This window comes from Hetaerina americana, unplaced genomic scaffold (assembly GCF_022747635.1).
Source record: "Hetaerina americana unplaced genomic scaffold, ioHetAmer1.1.p SCAF_51, whole genome shotgun sequence".
Lineage (NCBI taxonomy): Eukaryota > Metazoa > Arthropoda > Insecta > Odonata > Calopterygidae > Hetaerina > Hetaerina americana.
Window position 1 is genome coordinate 2,318,655 of NW_027287107.1, and position 21,792 is coordinate 2,340,446.

Genomic DNA, 21,792 nt, shown 5'->3' on the forward strand with positions numbered 1-21,792 from the left:
TATTTAAATTTAATTTGCCTCCTAGTTATGTTTTCAAAATTATGAGATAATTTGAAAGAATGAAGAATTTTTGGTTTAATTACACTTAGTTGTTCCTCATTATATTTGATAAAACAAACAAAGTAATAATTTAAATGAATTTAGTGTTTAGTTGAATAATTTTTATAAAATGCTGCCTGTTAGTGTGCTTTCTGCAAAAAATTATGTTAGTTGCTTAATCCTAATGAAATTAGTGAAATATTCCTGTTGTTATTAAGGTTCAGTTTCTCAAATTATTTTAAAGTTTTATTTATTGTATTCATTCTTTGGGGATAGTGCTTGTGAGAAGTTTGACAATTTTGGTGTTAAAAATTAGATTACTGTGATAGTTTTTTTATCAAACTTCATTCATAGGGCATGGGTTTAAATCCTTAGAGTGTTGGATTTTTCAGGTATGCTCTCGTCCATTATTGGTTGCCACTATTGAGCATTTTGTCCATGAACCACCTGTTGAATTCATTCCTGAATAATGTACATCTTATTTTTTCTTATAGGTCCAGAAGCCTTAGAATTTTTAATAATTTAGTATTTGATTAGACCTTATGTATGAAAGTCATTTCACAATGTTGTAACTGTTGCATATAGCCAGTGCAAATGATCCCAGTTGTCCATCACCAGCTCTTGTATTTTTCATGATTCTTGATGTTTGGGTCAAAGTCATTTTCATTCTTCATAATTTCAACTCTTGTGAGATATGAATATTTTCCCTCGGGAGTTATTACAGTATATAAATTTCGTATCTAACTCCTAGTCATACAATGTGCAGGTATTCATTTCTAAGAGAGAATAATTTCCTGGCAAAGTGGGATTATGAGTTCAAGTAGTTCACATTTCTGTCGCTAGTAGCACTGTACTGCCCACCATATTGCAAATCTTCGCTAAAACTATCCGCATTGTTGCTCTATCTCGTCTTTTTTAAGTGTAAGTGTACGAAACAAAGTCAGAAAAGTTTTTTATAAAAGCTTATATACATGAGTGGTTGTTTTAGAATGTGAATATTTTTTTGATCCAGCACATGGTGATGCAAATAGTGGGAAAAGAGAAAATGAAATCATGTAAAAACAGGGTTCCAAATATGTTGGGAAAATATGATAATGTATGGAACATGATAAAAATGTTGTAAATTGCAGGAAAACATAAATTCCAAAAATGCAAAGTTGGGATTAGACTGCATTTTTAATGCCATAAATATGTTGCTTCCATTTTTGATCATCTAAGGTCAGTGTTAATGTGCATCCTTGTTTTGTTTGATAATATATATATTTTGTATGAATTGAATGCATCATGCAGTATCATTGCTAGTGTTTCACATATCATGTCATGAGTATTTTCTATGAATTTGTCCCCCAAAACTGTATTATATGTGAAGGAATCAGTAGCACAATAATATATTTATTTCCCTATATAAATATATTTTCCCTAAGTCTGATTGTAGTGTTTTCTTCCTTTCAGTTGCCATTGGGTCCGGAAGGACTGAAAGATGTCTCGGATGATCCTGCCACATCTTGTGAGTTTATGGAAGAAACAAATCAGTGTGTTGAGTTATCTAAGATGCCTGTTCCTAATATTTCTGGACAAGTTGTGTGTTCTTCCCTGGAAGGATCCTTTGAAACTGTGTCTGAACACAGTTCTTCCTCGGAGAGAAGGACATTGCTTGATGAGCCTAGTATCAACCCAGGATTGTCCAACTGCATTGGAATAGAAAAAACATGTGATACTGGTGTGGAGAATGATAATGTAAAAACGCCAGGTTTTTCAGGTGGCAGTGAAGTTTTACATTCAAATGTTATTGCAAAGAGAAACTCTAAAAGTGAAGTCAGTATGTGCAAGGACAGTTCAGCCTACGAGGGTGTGCATAACGATGAAGGGAAAACGGATTCGTCAGTAGCTGGTCAACCCACTCCATTAAATGAAGTGGGATACAATTATCCTGTGACTATTTATGAACAGATAGAAGTTGTTATCGGTAATGATTCAGATTCTGAAAAGCCCTCCGAGTTAAATCAAAGTATCAAAAACAGTTCATCTAATTCCCCTGTTGGTATGAGTAGTTGTGACCACTTTTCCACAAACGATAAAGTTGTTAAAGTCAGTGACCCAGTTGCTGTAACATGTAGTCCTAAGAGTTCTTCAATGAAGGTAGAAGTTCAGAAAACTAGCCTGAAAACTTACGAAAAAGAAAGCTCCTCATCTCTAGCAAAGATTGCATGTAAAATATCAGGTGCTCAAGTAGGTCGCTCATCTGGGAAAGGGTTGCCTCAAGATAAGTCACTCACAATAGAGCAGGAAGTGAAAGCTGAAGAACAATTTATTGAAAGCCCTGGTACTCCCTTAATGGATGAATCGCCTTACTCCCCCTCTGTTCTGATTGATGTCAAAACTGAATCAAGTAATAGTGAAGCTGTTTCCAGTAAACCAAAGGTGTTAGCAACTGTGTGTAAGCCATCCAAAGTGGAAGATTCCTTTAAAAAAGATAATGCTGCACTGTCACATCCACATCACAATGAATCATCAGTTACAGTGAAAAAATCACCGTGGCACTTAGAGAGTTGTAGACTGATGAAAGTTACTGGAGGTCTCAATAAAGATGCTCCAAAAGAATCATGTGACTGTGCTAAACATGTAATTATTCTTAAAGGTGACAGTGTGATTAAAAAAGACACAGCTGAAGGATCATCAGTAATGAAGGATAATAAGCAAATGGTGACCAAAGCTGTGAGTACAAGTGAAAAATTGGGTTTAAATGGGAAAATGTTGACAGAGGATCCAAGTCACAGCATTGGTAAGGCTATTTCTGTACCTGATGATACTTTGTTGCCTGAAATACAAAATACCAAAGTGAGTTTGTTAAGAGAAAATGTATGTGATGAATTTGTGAAAGTGGAAAAGGACCCTAAGGATGACAAACTTTCATCTTCATCAGTGGATTGCATAGATCCAGTTGATAAGAAGACATGTTATTCTGTTCAATCCTCTAGTACAATTTCTGAAACACCATCTAATAATCTTAACTCAGCAATACCTTTAAATGTTGAAGTGATCGAATCTTCAAAAGTGGCCTTGCCTGCAGATAATAATACATCTGCTGTTGATGAAAGCTGTTTCAGTCAGACAACAAAAAATATTTCTGTTTCCGAACATTGTGTAAAAAAGAAGACGTTAGGGTTACCTGATGTTGGTGGATGTGTAGTGTTATCTCCTGCTCAAGTGTCAGTGTCCAATGGGAAGTTAGATTTCTCTAAGCAGTCTCATGGGAAGGGACCAGCGGACAGCAAACCTGGAAATACAGTGACTTCCATTGGCATGTTGACAACTAAAGAGGTTAATGAAGCTACTAAAGTATCAGGTTGTGTTGTAGAAAAGTTGGCTGTGTCAATGGAGGTGAGTGATCATGTTGTAGTAAAAGATGAAATGGCAATGGAAGGAATTGAGTCGATTCGTGTCGAAGAAGTAGAAAACAAACCGAATGCCATCAAACAGCAGAAGACAAATGCACCTGGTCATGAATCAGATTTGGGAAAGATGGAGGCATCTAGTAATTTATCTCTGGCTAGTACTGATGTGAGGAGACATAGTAGTATGATATCTAATCCATTGCCTGATAAAGTGAAGCATGATTGCCTTATGAGTGGAAAAAAGAATGTGGAATCGAATGATGTCAAGCGAGAAAGCCATTCATCAGGCTATAAATCAAAGGATAAGAAAAGTGGTGTGGATCGAAAGGAATCTTCCGACAGAAAAGAAAGATGCCGAAGCTCGTCAACATCTGAGAAGAAGTACTTCTGTTCTAAATGCTATGCTCGCTCTAAAATAAAGCGTGCCAGTATAGGTGTGCAATGCCGTCGAGACAAAACTTTAGAGAAATATGTTTCCCTTCCCATGAATGCCTTAGGATCAAAAAGTTGTTCCCAGGCAAAGTATTTATCTTTGCCGAAACCTTTGTCCTATTCATCCACTGGCTTGGAGCATTTGAAGTATGGCCGCTTCATACACATAGAAACTTATCCAAATGGAGGTGCTAGTGTTGTACACATGTATCAGGAGGAAATAGATGTTTTGAACAAAGAGCAGATGGCAGAGCTAGCTGAAGAATATTTTAAGGTGAGTGTTTCATGGATTTTTTTTATTGATTTAATTTTGTCTACTTGTCTTAAGTAATTATGTTTGGAATGTTGCTTTTTATGGGCCAGGCTCAAGTAATAATACAGTTTCATGATGTTTTAAATAATGTCGTACAGGGTGGCCACATTTTTAGAGTTAATTATTGTTGTTGAAAGTATATTTTTTTGTTTCATCCATAATGTAATCAACTCGAATATATTTCACAATTTAATTAATATTTAAATATTTTCCGATCTAAAATAATATTGTTCATTTGTTGCAAGAATTTTTTTTTTCCGAGTTGTCTTCTTATTACATAAATTAATGTCTTTATCATTTTGTGATAAAACACTGTATTAATAATATTAGCTTAAAATGGAATTGATATGGCTTTAATTCATGCTTAATGAAAGTAAGGAAACATCCTCATTACCAACAGAAGTGTGTAGATTTGATCACACTTGGAGAATTCATCAAGGGAAGTTGCACTATATCATGAAGCTCTTCAGTTAGGTGATAGTGAAGGTGCTTATGTATGTAATCTTTTTTTTATTAACTCTCAAGAATGACTTTAAAGTATTGCATACTGTGAAGCCTCTAAAGCCTGAAATGCAGAGTGCATGAAAGGTCATGATCTCTTTACTCACCCTGAATGTTGGGGCTTATACCTTTAGGGAAGGATCCTAGAAGGAGAAGGTCAAAAGCCCCAGGGAAAGATAAGAGGCTTAAGGGTAACCATAGCTCACTTTCACATGCGGTTCCTTCTAGATAAGGTTGTTCAAAATAGGCATGGCCAGATTTCGCAGTGTTCTGTGTGTAGACCATAAGCTTTCTATTGGATATCTCAATGCCCATCCTATGGGCTTGGAATGGTAACTTAATTTATTTCATGCAGACGAATTTTGATATCATAATTACTAACTCATATATTTAGTGAAATTTACTTTTAATAAATAGAAAATGTTATTTTTATTTCTCTTACTAATTATAACCATGAACTCTAAATAGCATATAAATTAGGCAACCGAATGTGTTTTGATGAGTATGGCATCCATTTTCTGTTCCATGTTGATATACAAACTCCTTGGGAGAAGGGGCTGACCTACTCCTTTAGAATTGCCTGATTAAGAGAAGTTTGAAGCTCATGTTGTACCAAGAGGTGTACATTTTATAAAAATTGATTACATATATTTGCATTGTTACAAGGAAAAAGATGTAGGGTATATGTGTAGGTTTAGCTTCAGGTTCAGAAGATTTCATGAGTCAGTTAAGCTTCTTATTTAACATGCCTTGAATTTATTTTTTACCTAGAAATATATTTTTCTCTTCAGATCAGCTTTGCTAAACATAATTTTTTTTAATGACTCAAATTTACATTAATTGTACAAAATTGGTTTAAATCTTACATTCACTTTCATGTATTATACTGTTTATCAGGTTTCATTTTTACTTGCAAGAAAAAATTGGATTCCATAATGTACTGTGGAACCTCATATAACAAGCTTAATTCATTATGCAATCTCTCTCATAACGCATAACACTCATTTATTGAATAAATTGTTCCCGTATAAATTAATGTAAAATATGATATTGCATTCCATGCCGAAAAAATAAATTATGTACAAGGTTTATTAAGAGAAAACTCTATAAACATCATATTCATCTTTTCATCTATCATGGATTAATCCTGGAATGTGAATGTGATATGTGGAAAATGAAAAATAATAAAAATAATATGTTATTTATTTATGATACATTCCAAATTCTTAGTTACTGGAGATATTAGTGTTTGCCCATACTTTAAAATTTTATGAAAACATGCCTCAGCATTATCGCTTAAACAATTTCTAGTGCACTAAGCCACTGCCTTATTAGGGTGGTGCTTTGTATACATGGTACAATGCAACAGTTTCCCATGCTTTCCCATGAAGTCACATTTATCCTGCTCCTCTGAATTTTACACTTCTTGAAGGCTTTTGGAGTGAATGGTAAATAGTGCCGGTTCCATTTTCAAATCACTGCTTGCATCAGCACAAAATAGCAATGTGATATTTTCTTTCACTGGCTTGTGGCAGTGCAATGCATCCTCCTCTGCAGTAATGCATACATATTGGTTCCCTTCAGCATATTATTCCAGAAAAGGCCTGTCTCTTCACAATGAAAGCACTTTTGGGGCTGGTAAAATTCTTATTTAAACCTCTCAAACCACACACAACTCCCTTAAATACATCTTTGGTCGTTGATGATCCTGGCATCTTTTTAACAAGGATGGCGAAAATCACCTTTGCCTTCCCACAAATGATATACTCAATAATTGTCTCTTTGCAATTTCTTTTTGTTTATCCATTTGAGAAGCAACCTTTGAATATTGTTAAGAATGCGTAACCTCCAGTGAGTTAGTCTTGTCGCTCCGTTTGAAGCACACCTGTACATCTCCTTAATTTTGTCCTTGCTCATAAGGATAAGGCAAATTGCGGATGTAGACCGATTTTATGTGCATGCTAGTTCAGCTACGCAGGTTTGGAAAAATGTGTGATCACTAGCGACTCTTAAGATGCTAGTAGAATATGCGTTAAACACAAACTGAGGTAGCAGGTGTGAAATTATTTTGGGAAATCCTCTCTCCTTTTCATTCATTATGCAAAAAGTCACTCATGAAGTGAGTCATCTTTGGGCAAAATGTTTTTTCTTGTCATGTGAATTACTAATTAATCATTATGGGAGTTTTCAGCATGTATTATTCAAGTAATTTTTTACTGATTAACTCCCATATCAAACACGCATCTTGAAATAAGCTAAGGAAATGTCAAAGAATGTAAAGGGAAATCTAATTTTGGAATTTAAAAATAAGTATTATTAAAAATGAAAAGGTTCTCTTTATTGATGGTTTGCTTCCCTTTTTTCGTTGCTGTTTAGTTTTTAGTTTGGTATTGTTTTGTTATTGTAGTAAACTGACTTTGTGGAATAAATAAATTAGGCCATGCATAAGGAAGCTAGAAAAGCAGGGGGCTATTGGCGTAAGTAATTGGCCATAAGTATAGTTAAAAATAATTACTGGCCAGGCATCATTGGAGAATGCAATAAAATTAAATAAATAAGTCAGTTCTTTTCCATAAATAAATAGCATATTTTTCAGTAATTTTTTGATAGAATTGTTGGAGATAGAGTTTGCATATAATTTTCTCACTTTCATCAAAGTGTCCAGTACTTCATGGATTTGGGGTATTTTCTAAACCAATGAATCATTATCATTTATCAGTAGTACAGTGTTGGTTGGAATTAGAACTGTTTAAATCCCTAATTCCAATGCCTATAAATAATGAGCATTTCTTATTGTATTAGGTCATAGTTTTACCTGTCAGTAGCATGCGTTTCTTGAAGCTGAAAAAATTAATTTAATTTTGGTGAGCTTGACCATACTTTTGGTGCAGTAATACAATGTAACTTCTGACTTTTCTCACCTACATTTTAACTGATAACAGGTTGATAACTGTAACTTACCAAGTACTCACTGAACAATCCAATTTGCCTATCCATGCCAACCGTCCAACATTCAATTATTTTCAAAACCACGCAACTAGAAATAGCAGTACATGATATATTTTTAATTGCATGATCATGCACGTGACTTTTAATTTTAGGAATTTCCTTTATTGCAATGCGACTAAAATGATTCAGATGATTTTTATGGAAGGCAATGTGTAACCTTAAATATTATTTAAGAGTAATGATAAAAATCCTCTAATGTATGCTCCAAAGAGCTTGGCTCACATTTTATCTCATTGGAATTAGTTGGCTAATGCTTATATTGAATCTAGGCCAATGATTTGCAAAGCTGTAATTTTTTTCAATCCATTCGTGATACCAATATATAATTTACATATGTAATAGCATAAATAAAGATATCTAAAAAAGGAGTTGATAAACTTTTTATATTTAAACACTATTGAAAAAAGCAATTTAAAAAATTGAATTCTCTGATCCAATGGCAGTACTGAAGCCTCATGTTTTTCCTTCCTGCTTACTTTCAAGGGTGATGAGTGGGTGAACAAGCTCTAAAACCCAGCACATAGGTTAGATCAACAGGCTAAAACCTATTTTCATTCTCTTCTTTTGCTTGTTGGTGACATAAGGACAGCTTATCTTCCTTTTTGTGGATAAAGCTGAGTAAAATATTTGTTATCGAGAGAGTGAAGCCTATCTTTTAGCTATGACAAAGATGCAGTGAACAATCATTGCATTCCCATGTTAATATATTGTTGCTTGTATTTTCTCAGCGAAAGAGAATGATGGTTTTTTTCTGTTAAAAATTGCTTCATGAAATTAGTTGTGGTGTGTATGACCTGGATAATTCTGCTAATTTTCAAATTCCATTTTAGTGGCCACCTTGTATACCATTCTGATAAATCATTGTGATATTTCTCTGTTTGTGAGACTGTTAACCTACTGAAAAGTAGGAATCAAGCCTTTCGTCGGACAATTGAGCATGAACAGTTATGTTCCTGGAAAACCCTGGTCTCTATTTTAGAGAATTCTCTTCTGGGCAGATGATTATTTGCCTTAAAAAATTCACTTTTTTATTTCTTGCATGCAAAGTCGAGAGTAAGTGATAAATTCCCAATGGATAGTTACAGAGATTGAGCAAAACTTAATGATTTCACTTCAAATTAGTGCCCGTATTGAAATAACATCAGCAATCTGTATATAGAAGTCAACTTATCAGTGACAATGTGATTCTTCATAAAAGTAAAACTCTGTAAACATTGGGTGTTTATGTCAATTTCCAGTATGCTGAAATGTTGGATTGAAAGTTCAGAATGCTTTCCAAATATGTTATTTTCATGCATCAGATTTTGTGGAATATCATGCATTTGAGTAATTCATATTCAATTCACTTAGGTATAAAATAGCCCAGTCAATAGTTGAAAATTATGCATTTTCAATTATCATCATTGTAAAGTTTCAGCTGCTGTATAATTCAGATAGAGCCCTAATGTGTTTGCAGTACTCTTTATCTTTAATTTACTTGTTCTAACTTTTTTAATTATTACACAGTCATTTTTAAACTCCTCTTTGTTATAATGGGCTCTATAAGCACAGTGAAAATGATAATCATATTTCTTTGGGAAACATTGCTCAAAATTAATTTATAATTCTATTTTTTATAAGTTGTTTGGTTTTTTGAAAAATATAAATACGAGGGTCATCCGGAAAGTAGTACCCGTTCGTGAAATAAAGACACAAAAGTAAATATTAACAAACATAAAAAATTTTATTTGAAAGAGGATACTTTAAACTACTTCTCAACATAATCTCCAAGCAAATTAAGGCATTTGTCATAACGTGTGACAAGTTTCTGTATTCCTGCTGCATAGTCCTTCGCCGCCAGCTCATTGAGATACGCGAGGGACCCATCTTGCACAAATTTTTGCATAATGCAGATGGTGTTTAACAATTTCATGAACAATTGTTCGAGAAACATTGGGAAAATGCTCACAGATGTCATCAATTGTGACGCGCCGATCGTTCCTCACGAATTCGTCAACTGAGCTCACCAGTTGGTCTGTAATGACAGACGGTCTCCCCGAACGCTCATCGTCGTGTGTGTTCCCCCTCCCCATGTTGAAGTTGCGACACCACCGCCGAACAGACGACTCGTCCATTACATTGTCTCCATACACCTCCTTTAATTGGCGATGAATATCACATGGGCGAACGTTTCTTGCATTGAGGAATTTAATCACTGCCCTCACTTCACAACTGGCGGCGTTCTCAATTTTTTTAAACATTGTAAACAATCACAGAAACAACACAGGCAATGCTAGCGTCACGCAACTTGGCTCAGAGAAGGCAGACAAGCCACTGAAGCTATCTGACCTCGTCCAGCGGCTACTCGCGTCGTCAGCACTTCATGCGGCACGAACGGGTACTACTTTCCGGATGACCCTCGTATCATTAATAATTTCTTTAGAGCCTCTGCCATCCAAAGAATATTGCTGGGTAGCTCACACTTATTATTTGAAAAGTATATCCAGCCTGTCATATTTTGTTGGCAAGGATGATGTCAGGTCTTTTCAAAATATCTAACGACAATTAATAATGATTTGACTAATTCTTTACATACCAGCAAATGGCTTCAGTCTTTTATTCATTCAACTCAAATAATATAGCACTATGACTGTAAAGCTCCTTTTAGTATTGCAAATCTTTACACAGTATAATGCTTTGACTATGGGAAACCATGTTTGACAGTGTATCATTAAGGTTTCAAAAGCAATTTTGTGGTGTTATGAAAGTTATTGATTGCATTTAGAGACCATGATGTATTGTGATGATAAACTGTAATTATAGTTGTCATGCTTTCCATCAGTTGCTCATAGTAGAGCCAATGAATGGTTGTTCATATGTAGATTTAGAGTTAATCGGGTAATTGTGTAAATATTGCTGTACTGGCAGTTTTAATTGAACAATTTTGCTTTGACTTTGATTGCACATTATCATTCTTCTCTAATTATATCTGATCAATAAGCAGCAAAATGAATACAATAGATGGTTATGCGTTAGCGAGCAGTAAAATACATGTTTCTGTTCAGGATACTTAGAATTATGCATCAAACATGAAAATGACCCTAAATGCTCTATCTAAAAGTACAAATGAAAGTCCTGCCTTATTTTAATTGTTAAATTACCATATTTGAAAGTATTTAAGCCCCGGGGGGGGGGGGGGTTGAGTCGTGTTTTACTTTTCAAGAATATCATATATGCTACCACATGCAGGACTTAAAATGTAAATTAATTTTTTATTAAGTTGTAAAAAATCAATAATGGGTTCAGGATATAGAAATAAATTTTATTTTAAGTCAAACAACAAAGAAAATATGAATGAGGATTCAAAATTTAAATGTAAACAGAGAATATTCAAAATTTGAGAATCGATGAAGCAAAGAATTGTGATGTAATCTAAGTTTGGATTTGACCATTCCCTAAGAGCTTTGATTGGTAGTAGGTATAATGTAGTACTTTAAAAGTTGTGAATTTAGATCATCAATTATTGTTAATTTACTATACATTGGCTTGTACACCTTTTCTTCCTTTATGGCACCCTGATAGTCTCAACACTTGAAGATTGATTATCATTTACACCACAATATTGGCACTGATTTTAATAATATATGACACCAAGGACAGTTATTAATTTAAATTTGGCATTTGATGGCTGATTTTCTGTAATAACCTATAGTCAGAGAATATACTGTATTTAATCTTCCAAAAGTTCCAGTGGCTTTAATGTAGCGTTATCTCAGGAATCTAGTTTAGCTTGATGGAGGAAGTAAGGGCGGAAAGTGCCTTGTTATTAATTTATCAAAGAACCTATAGTTACAAGCTATTGAACACTGATGTTGCAAATAATCATTTTTGATAAGCTTTGCTGATTTTCTATCGACAATAGGTTGCGAAAGTATTATCCTTTTACTCTCTTCATTGCAAGTAATTTAGAAATGTAATGAAAACTAAAAATTACTATTGTGTGCATAGAAATCCATGCACTAAGATGAATTTTTAAATTTCATTTACATATTTTAGTCACATTTTTCTACCCTTGACCTCTAACTTGGAACAAACCAATTTCAGACCATGAATGATTTAAATATCTTGCAATTAATCAAGTTTCAACCGTAACTTGAAGTTCATTCTTTTGAATTCAAAATCACGAAACCAATTTTTATCACATAAATCAAATTTTGATTAAAACTAGTCTTTATTTGTATTCAGAAATAATGGCATTTATAACCATTGTCTAACAAAATCTTGTCTTTTTGGAGGTTTACCATTCTACCACAACTGAAAAGCTTTTCAGATGGTGTTGGTGATGGGAGTGGTGTCCTTCGCTTATCATTTCTCCACCCCTGGATGATTAAGAAGACATTTCCAATGATGTTGCTACATCTCCCTGGAATTGAAGATGTTGTAAATGGTTCTGATTGTGTACAGTGTGTCTACTTTTATGTTGTTTGTCCAAAAGAATAATCTCCATCATTTGCTTACTCAGCAATAATATGAAGTGCATCATCATTGCCTTTTGTTGTTCTAGTCTGCAAGAAGTGTATTTCATATTTACATATTCGATTTCTTGCTTGTTTCTATAGGCATGGTGGAGAAAATCAGGCCTTTGTTTTATTCTGCATTTTAGTTATTACCTTAGATGACAGTGGATGATATAGATAGAAGAACTTCTTAGCAACAATGGTGTGTGTATTCTTACACCCTCCCTAATAGAAAACGGATTTCATAAGGCCTGGACAGCCTGTCATCAGGAATCCAAGTTTCTGACTTCGAATCCATAAAATTCATTGAACGAATGTCCATTGTATGCAATACAGTGCACTATTAGGGAGCCTCTGTAATTTCAGGACTTGAAATTTTCAGGTTGTGGTTGTATGATTGTTGGGTTTTCTTTCATGTTGGATAATTAAAGAAATTTTTTTAGCTTTTAATAGCTGGACGTCATTCATCGGATGTTTGGTTAATAGCTTTTATTCGTGCATTTCTTCTGCACACTCATTTGGGTGTATAATAGTTAATCTTGTGTTCTATCAGTTTTCACAATTTTCTTGCGTGATATTTTCAACATTTAATAGCAACTTTTCAGTTCTTCTTTTCTTTGTTTTTGGGGTAATGTTTCTTCTTAGCTCCCAAAATTCTCTGTATTTTGTTGAAGTTTTCACTTTACTATCTTTCTTGCATCTATTCTTTTCTATTAAACCATTAACCTCTTTTACTGCTATAATGCTAGTGTAAATAATACAATGGAACCAATTGCATTAACAGAAAATTGTCATCTTTTGTTAGCCACATTATGAGCAAAAATATTGGTCTCGAAAATGACTCTTAAGTAATGACTTCGCATGACAAGTGATGAGGAGGGGAGATTTTCTGGAGTAATTGCTTGCCTTCTACTTCAGTTTGTGTTTAGCACTCGTTCCACTAGCATCTTAGTGTTGCTAGTGATCACACATTTGCCCAAACTTATGTTCAGACGTATCATTAGTGATTTTTTTGTGCAAAGTTTGATAAAATTTGTGCGTAGTTTTAAAATCACCTCTAATAATTATCTGTTAGAAGAAAGCCATAAGAGAATAAAAATATCAGTAGAAATAAAAAGTAAAACTATTAAATATCGGGAACAAGGTGTGAGCAATCAATTTCTAATATTAGCAATCAGACGACATCAACAATTTGCATTTTATTCAAGAAAAAGGTCAGAATAAAGGAGATTAGTGCTTTAAAGGGAATGGCAAGATTATCTATGCAATGGTTACATGTTCTAAACGATTTTGACAGTTTGGCTCTCATTTTTATAAATGAAAAGCAATTGCAATGCCACCTTATTAATGAGAACATCATTTGAGGGAAGCCAGAAGTGACTTTCGCGGTCCTCATTAAGAAGATGTCAGGATCATTAACGGCTGTAGAAGTATTTTAGGGGAGCCATGCGTTGTTCAAAAAGTTAAAAAGAAGAACCGGTATCCACAGTGCTGGTAAAGCATGGTGAAGCCGCAAGCTCTTACTCAAAGGCAGCAAAGTTCTTCATTGGTGACTTCAAGAAGCCCATGGATTCTTAGGGTTACATGCCCCAACAGGTTTTTAATTGTGATGAGATGAGTCTTCTGAAGAAAGATGCCGAAGCAAACCTATATTTGTACACGTAACAGTGGAAGAGAGTGCATTGCCCGACGACAAGCCAATGAATGCCATCTCTGCTTCGTAGCACAAATGCTAGCAGCAATTTTATATTTAAATCCCTGCTTGTTTACCATTCAGAAACTCCGCAAACCTTCAAGAAGATTTAACTCCCAAGCAGCAGGCAAAATGTGATACGGAAGTCACAGGAAACTACTCCATCGTACAAGGCACCAAGCTAATAAGGCAATGGTAATGCATGTCGGAAATGAATGTAATGATAATTTTGAGTTGCATTTTTACAAAATTTGAAGCATCAGTGAAAAAAATGTCTCTGGACAGCTTTCTAGTAACAAAGAATTAGGAATGCATCATAAAAACTAAACTATTTCAACTCTTTTTTGCTTTTACAAACTGAGTTCACATTCCTGGTTGCTACATTCTGCGATCCAAGAAAAGATAAACATGAACCACCACCCTAAACACTGTATATATCATTGTCTTTTATTAAATATTGTGTATAATTTATTTTTTCAGCATGGAACCCATCATCTTATTTTACACGAATTTATATGTGAAAAATTGTTTCGCTAAACGAAGATTGTGGAACAAATTATACTTGCTGTATGGTATTGCACTGTATATGAATGTATATATGTGTAAAATACGTTTTTCCATCTTAGGACTAATTGCACCTTCAGCTATGAATGGATTCAAAAATCTTTCCATCACCAATCATCAAATGGTATGAGTGAAAATGTTCTTTGAGAAAATTTACACCACAGGAAAATATATTTTACCTATTCCACTGTTATTTTTTGTAAAAAATTATTTTATATGCACATTATCCAAATATTTACTGCTCTAGGAGGGATAAGTAAGATGATATTGCTTGGTTCCATATGATTCACTTCACCACTTCTCTCTTCCAGTCCTAAACAAGTGGTTATTAACATGCTACTGGGCTGCAATGGCTGCAGCCCAAAAGCTGATTTAGATTACCTATCAGTTCCCTCTATTCTTCCTTTCTTTTTCTTGGGAAATTAAAAGAGGTAAATGCAATATAATTAAACTGTAATAATACTATGCTGATTTCCTCAACTCATGGTGGATGACCTTGAATGTGCTGATTCACCTTTCATCATTCCAGCCAATCACAGAAAATAGGCATGGATTGCATTTGAGGAGGAACTAAAGTCTTAGTGTGCCTTGAGGCTCACTTTGGTCTCCTGTTGTCTGTCTTGTCAAATTTACTGCATATGAATTGTATTGTGTTCTTGCTGGAAATTTGTACATATACATACATACCATGTATACATACACCGATATAACAATTGAGCAGCACAAGAGAACACAAAAATATGCCTAGAAAACGCATATAAAGACACACTAAAGATAAAGTGGTCAGTCGGCCTTCTTCAGGTCAGGCTGGAAGATTTCAGGCAGAAGGAATGCAAGGGCTGTAGGGGAACATGCTAAGGATCTAGTGGTGACAGTTCAAACCAGGAAATTCAAACAGTCAAAATACTGGTATATGAGTGGATTCGTGAGTTCTCACCTTTACATTAGTGGCTGAATTGGGAAGACATTCTAGGATGTTTAGGGTGAAACAAAGATTGAAGGAAAGGTTTTATTCATAGTTATTCAGAAAATAAAGATTTTGTTTTGTTAAATATTTTCTAAATACAAGGGGTAGTAATACTGCCCCTGTTTATGATTTCTTCCCACTTGTTACTTCTTGTGATGAGAAAAGGTTCTTTGTAAAATTCGGTAGGCTAATGGATGAAGTGTTTACTTTCTTAATTGCATGTAACTTCATTAACTTTGGATCTACATCTCTTGAATCCTGTATAAAATGTGGTGGAATCCATTCTCTGTAAAAACTCGTTCATTCCAATTTATCAAAGTAGAATAGGTGATGTAATGGGGTTCTCTCCTAAAAATGTCTTGCATATTTAAAATCTCGAAAACAATTTTTTATGCATCTCTAAAGTTTCAGAATTATTTTTCATTTATTTACTTGTCTTTGCATGACTATAGTGCTATAAAAGTTTGGAAAATAACAATTATCTCATAAATACTTAAAATATCACAAAGTATTTAGTGTACATTAGATTTGTATCATCTTTTAGTTTTGAAATTTAAAAATATAATGAACATTGTTTTTAAAGCATTGCAATAGTAAGAAACTTCTCATAAACTCTAACTTGTAGTATGGTGATAAATTCTTTATAGATGATTGAGCTTTTTTGAGCCCAATACCTATCCATTAACCTTAATTATCGAGACTGAGAACTCAAGATAATAACAGATTCAGCACAGGAGCCATAATAAATTCTAACTAACCTATCACTGGAAGAAAGCAGTATACATTATGTTTTATATTTTAATGGCCATAAAAATGGAGCCTAGCAATGCCAAGAAGTGAGATTCCTGTTGATATGTATCTGCCCTATTTTACTGCTGCCGTTGGCATCAAGTAAAAATATTTAAACATTCAGTATATTTATTAAACATTCCAAAGTGATATAGACTAAATTTAAAATTTTCTTTGTCAAATCGTTGAAAAAAATATTCCATATACAAAATAATATGGAAAATAATCATTGCAAAAGGAAAGAGAAAAAGGAGGAATTGACTTATTCTTTGATGTAAAGATAAACATGTTGGTTATTAAATAATGATATGGAGTCTTTCGTTCAGAATTTACTTAATGCTTGTTAAGTTATTGAACTTAACCCTTTTTCGCGTACATATGAGTATAATTGAAAGGTTCAAAATCTGAGCTTTTTGAGTAGTTCTGGTAGGTGTTGGGTACTTAAATACAAAGTTATAAAGATAACTCTGTCATGAAAAATTAAGATAAGATTGTGGCAGAGGGGCCAGGAAAATGGAAATTGAGCAACTAGGACAGGGATTTTTAGGCAAAGACTGGGATTTTTTCCAACTGCTAAAAAAATGATTTCAAATAATTTTGTTCCCTTGTGAACAATGAATCCTTGTAAAGATGACATTTTTAAGGGAATTACCTTCATTGCACTAATAATAATCTATTGGAAATTTTTCAAGAGTATCATTTATCTTCATTTATATTGTAATTTTATTTTAAAAACTTTATTTTATATTGGGATAAAACTGTGGGTTAGCTAAGTGTGACTTTGATATTTCTTGCTGTTGAAATAATCTGTAACAAGTTAAATTGCACTGCATAAAAGGACCATAAGCCTTTAATTCCTATGTTTTTGTTAAACATAGTTGTTTCTAATCTATATTTCAAGTGATTCCATGGAAAACAATAGCATTTGCAAGTAATTCATGACAGGTTTTAAGCCAAAAAATATTTTGGGCAAACCGGGAAAAGAACTTTAAATATTGCTGACTACCCTGAAAGGTTTCTGTAAATGTTAGGCATGAAGAAATTGTATATGGCTATGAGTTATGGTAATATTATGATAACTTTGATAAATGTACAGAATTTCGTACCATATCTTTGAGCACCAAAATTTTTCTTTTACTCCGAAAACTGTTGGATAAAATTCCATTTTTAATTTTGGCAGATTTATTATTCTATTTAGGATTTTCAAATTATTGATGAATTTCCTCATTCAGCTGTTTGAATGTTGATTTAAGAAAGGAACTGCAAAAAGGGGTGCTTAAAGCCACAGACAAAACTATAAGAACTGTAAATAGAAAAAGAACAAGGACCATGGATTACAGATAAAATGATAACAATTATACTGGAGAAGGAAATAAAAGAATGTGAACATTGAGTTAGGTAGGAGGAAGTGTTCAATATTACATTAAGTTGGGAAGTAGGCAGTGATAGAAATTTAGTGGAAGAATATGGAAAGTTTAGAAAGGAAGGGTGAAATTGATGCACTGTTAGGTAGCAAAAATGAAAAATCAATGCAAAGAATCAAATATAAGTAAGGAAATTATTATTTGAATCAGAAAAAAATCCAGTAGAGATAGAAAGACTCTATAGAAACAAAAGTATGGTAAAGAAATAAGGTCTGCATGCCTCAGACATGAAATGAGAATATGACTTAGATGAGGATAGCTTAGGCCCAGGCTAACTCGGGGCTGAGATGGCAAGTAGATTGAGGGAATTGAAGTGAAATAATGCTGTGTAAGTAGAAATTCTTACTGAACTAATTAAGGGTTTAGGAGATTATGGGAGGAGGAGTTCTTATGGATCAATTTTTAGTATAAATGAGGGAGATGTTTGATTGGAAAATTTTGTCAGGTAAGTGTTAGTTCCAATTCCAAAGAAAGCAAGTATGTAAGAACTCCAGAACAATATATGATTTTGCAGACATTAAAAGTCATTCTTGAGAATATCAATAAGATGATGAAGAGCAGAGCATATGGTGACTAGGAAGGTGATCAGCTTGGGTTAAGCATGGGGAGAAGAACACATTATGCCATAACAATGCTGAGGTTACTGATAAAAAGGAACATGGAATACAACCAGGATGTTTTTTTTCTGTTTTGTAGATTTCTAGAAAGCCTTTGATAGAGTGAATTCGGTAGAATTTTTACATAAAATGGACTGGAGAGATAAGAGACTAATCTGCCATCTGTACATATCTCAGACTGCTCAGGTCTGAGTAGTAGATGTAGTCATGATGGGTCATGTTAGGAAGAAGAATAACATGGAGGTGCCCATTATCACTTGTGCTATTCAATGTCTGTGTGGAGAAAATGGTGGAATAGGGATGGGAAGACCTGGAGGTAGGAATAAAAGTTGGTTGAGAATTCATAAAATCAGTTGAGTTTACATTGATAAAACTTTGGTTTGTTAGTCAGCCATGGTATTGCAGAGCGCATTCGGAAGTCAGTGCTGCTATAGGTATGGGATGAGGATAAATTTAAATTAAACGAAGGAAATGCATTTTCAAGAAAGAGAAATGCGAAATTAGAGAAGTAAACCAGTTTCAAAGCATGTAATTGTCTTTTTGGTTTTAATTTTAATGGAATATGAGAGACTGATTAGAGAATCCACACACAGTTAATTGAGAGTTCATGGTAGGTAATTTTGCATGAATCCCAAAAATCAAGGCCATCGCCTTGTCAACCTGTCTTTCACATTTCTCTGTCTTCACATTTGTTGAAGCCGGTTGGCCTTCAGAAACCCAGTGTTTTGACTGTTTCTTTGTCTAGGGAGTGTAGTAGTGTATCCTTTGCAGTTATGTATCAAAGCAAAAACTCATAGGTATTGCAATGGGAAAGTGCCAAACTAACCTCCAATTCGACTGCATGATTGCATTCTCCACTGAGAGCAAAAGTGGCGCCAATCTTGCTTAAATTATTTCACACCAAATTTTTTGTGCAAAATTGAAAACACTACCTTAATACGTATGCTTTTGGCTTCAACTATTTGGTGAACTTTGATTGGTTGATTACTGGAAACCATGTTGTGAAGTTTGTCAAACATTTTAGAGGAAGTTGCTTCCATTGGGCATCCCAAACAATGGTCACCACATGAGGAAGTACGGTTACGTTTAAACTCGTTTACTCAATTGTTGACAGTCGCAAGCACAGGGGCAGATGTGCCATGAACTTTATCCAGCTCTGCTTTAATCTCTTTTGATGTTAATCCTTTCAAAAAGTATTTAATCACCGTATGAAGCTCATTTTTTTTCAATTTTTATCAAACAAATATTTGTTGCTTTAATCAACTGTGGAAATCAAACAATTTGATGGACATTGCTGAAAATTTAACACCAGTTTTGTGAAAGATGAGGCATACTAAAATAAAAGCAAACCTTTTCCAATACTACGAGCACTGATTTGCTAAAGAGTTATAGAGCGACCTACATTCGTCATTTCTTTTATAAACTTGACAGTGAAAATAGCCATTGCCTTAAAAAGGTACATTGAATACATGTATTATTTTGGATTGATATAGTTCCTTTAACTTGTATCTTACAAAAATGTATAATTTTACTAATTAATCCTAGTATATAGTGTATGGAGACCTAACTTTAACCAAATAAATACAATAAACAAATGACCTTAGTTGTCTAGGAACCTAAATATTAAGTTACTAAATTAAAAGTCAATTCTATTAAACTCACGTTTTTTTTCAAATTTTCAGGTTGTGTTTGGAGAAGATGAAAATGGTGATGCTCACCATGTAATGGGGATTGTGCACAATGCTGCTAATTATTTACCTGATTTGTTAGACCATATGGCTGACAATTATCCATCACTTACTGTTAAAAATGGTGTCCTTGGAAGAAATTCTGACATAGAAACCACTACAATTCAGAAGTATCGGGAGCAGGTAATTATTAGTTTGTTTTCTTTGTTAAGCTTAAATTTATTAAGTTGCATTTCCTGTGTAATGCCACTTGAGTTGTCCAAGATGTGTTAGTAAACCTGCCTGGGAGTAGTGACCTATTCCATCTTAAATTCTTGACCGTCTTAGAAAGAGAAAACAATATATTTATTTATTTTTACTATTTAGATCAATGCCCCAAGTAAACACTTCTTTGGTTTTTGGAATGAAGAAAGAATTAGTGCCATTGAGTAACAGTACAGTTGCATTTTATATGCTTAATTACTGAAGTCATTGTTCTCAGCATCATCATCAAAAAAATGTCAACTGAAATTACTTCATAATCAAAATAAAACCCTGCCTTCCAAAAGCAGTTATATATTGTAGAATCCTTAACTTGCTTCCAAGCACATGACATGTGTTGTAAAGCATCCAGTACAAGTTGATATGCCAAACACTAGTAGATGACCCTTCTGACATCCATCTGCATACATGAGTAATACAGCAGTAAATCTTTGTTTACTAAGCACCCATCCATGATCTTGTTCACCTCTTAAGCCGAGGGTTTTTGCTGGCAGCAGATTAAAAATGTCTTGTTTTCATTGAAAAAGTCTTTTGAGTTATAAACTTCTAGAAGTTTATTAAATTTTTACACCTTCCATCGAATTGCAGTCTTGGCATCAACACTTCTATTTTCGCCACCGACAGACAGCCCTGTACACAAGATTGTGCCTATTGTTAAACCTATCCTACCAACCATTGTACGCTGTGAAATGTTTGAGTCCCAATATTTATCACCTCGTCTTTCTATGTCAAGCAGGATAAAATTAACATTCCTGAGTAATTGAGGGAGACTAAACACGAGAGTGTGAGCTACCTCATCATTCAAATCGTGCAAACATTGGCTTCCGTCACATTTTCATTTTAGTGGAGTACCAAGGCAAGGAGTGCAAGTTTTGTAGTGGTCTCTTGCATTGAAGTTTCTCCCCCGAAACAGGCCACCTCTTCTGAAGCACTATATCCCTCAAGCTAGTCCTGGCAACTGCACTGATTCTGTGATGCAGTATCACAAGTGTGTTGCTCTGTTGTAAGTAGGGGATGATTCATCATCAGTTATGTTCCTCTGGAGCAAATTTGGGTCGTCGCGGACAGAGTCCAACACCTCATTAGCAATGTTAATGCATTTCTGTTTTTGGCCAAAATTAAGTATGAATTTTGGTACGAATTTCACAGCGACCGGTGTCATGCCCAAATCATTGGTAAAAATTGAATGGCACGAGCCAATCGATATGTTTAGGTCCTCAGCAACTTCTCTAACCTTGATTCGAGGATTGGCCAATGCTATTTTTTTTCACTTCATCAATGTTTTCGTCTGTTGTTGACGTGCTTGGGCATCTGGCATGCTCTTCATCATTCACATCTTCTCGGCCCTCTGAGAACATTTTGTACCTCTGATAAACGTTGCTTCGGTCCAATGTAGCTTCTCCATATGCCACAGTTAACATTCGGAATGCGTCTGTGCACTTAATTTCGTTTTTCACACAAAATTTGATACAGATTATTTGGAAAATCCATTTTTTGGAACTGGCAAAAATTGAAGACAAGCCAAAAACTTGTCCAAGCAAAGCAGCTGTCAAAAATTAACTGAACCTTCAAAATGGCTGAACTTTTTGGCAAAAGTGAGAGAC

General features: G+C 34.3%; 1 protein-coding gene across 1 annotated transcript in view; it reads left to right on the forward strand.

Moving 5' to 3' along the window:
• The window catches only part of LOC139694639 (uncharacterized), a 66,120-nt gene that overhangs the window by 28,963 nt on the left and 15,365 nt on the right, over nt 1–21,792 (forward strand). The window contains exons 3-4 of the mRNA XM_071593126.1: nt 1,492–4,140; nt 19,922–20,110. Coding sequence (XP_071449227.1) covers nt 1,492–4,140; nt 19,922–20,110 — 2,838 coding nt within the window. The remainder of the gene's footprint in view (nt 1–1,491; nt 4,141–19,921; nt 20,111–21,792) is intronic.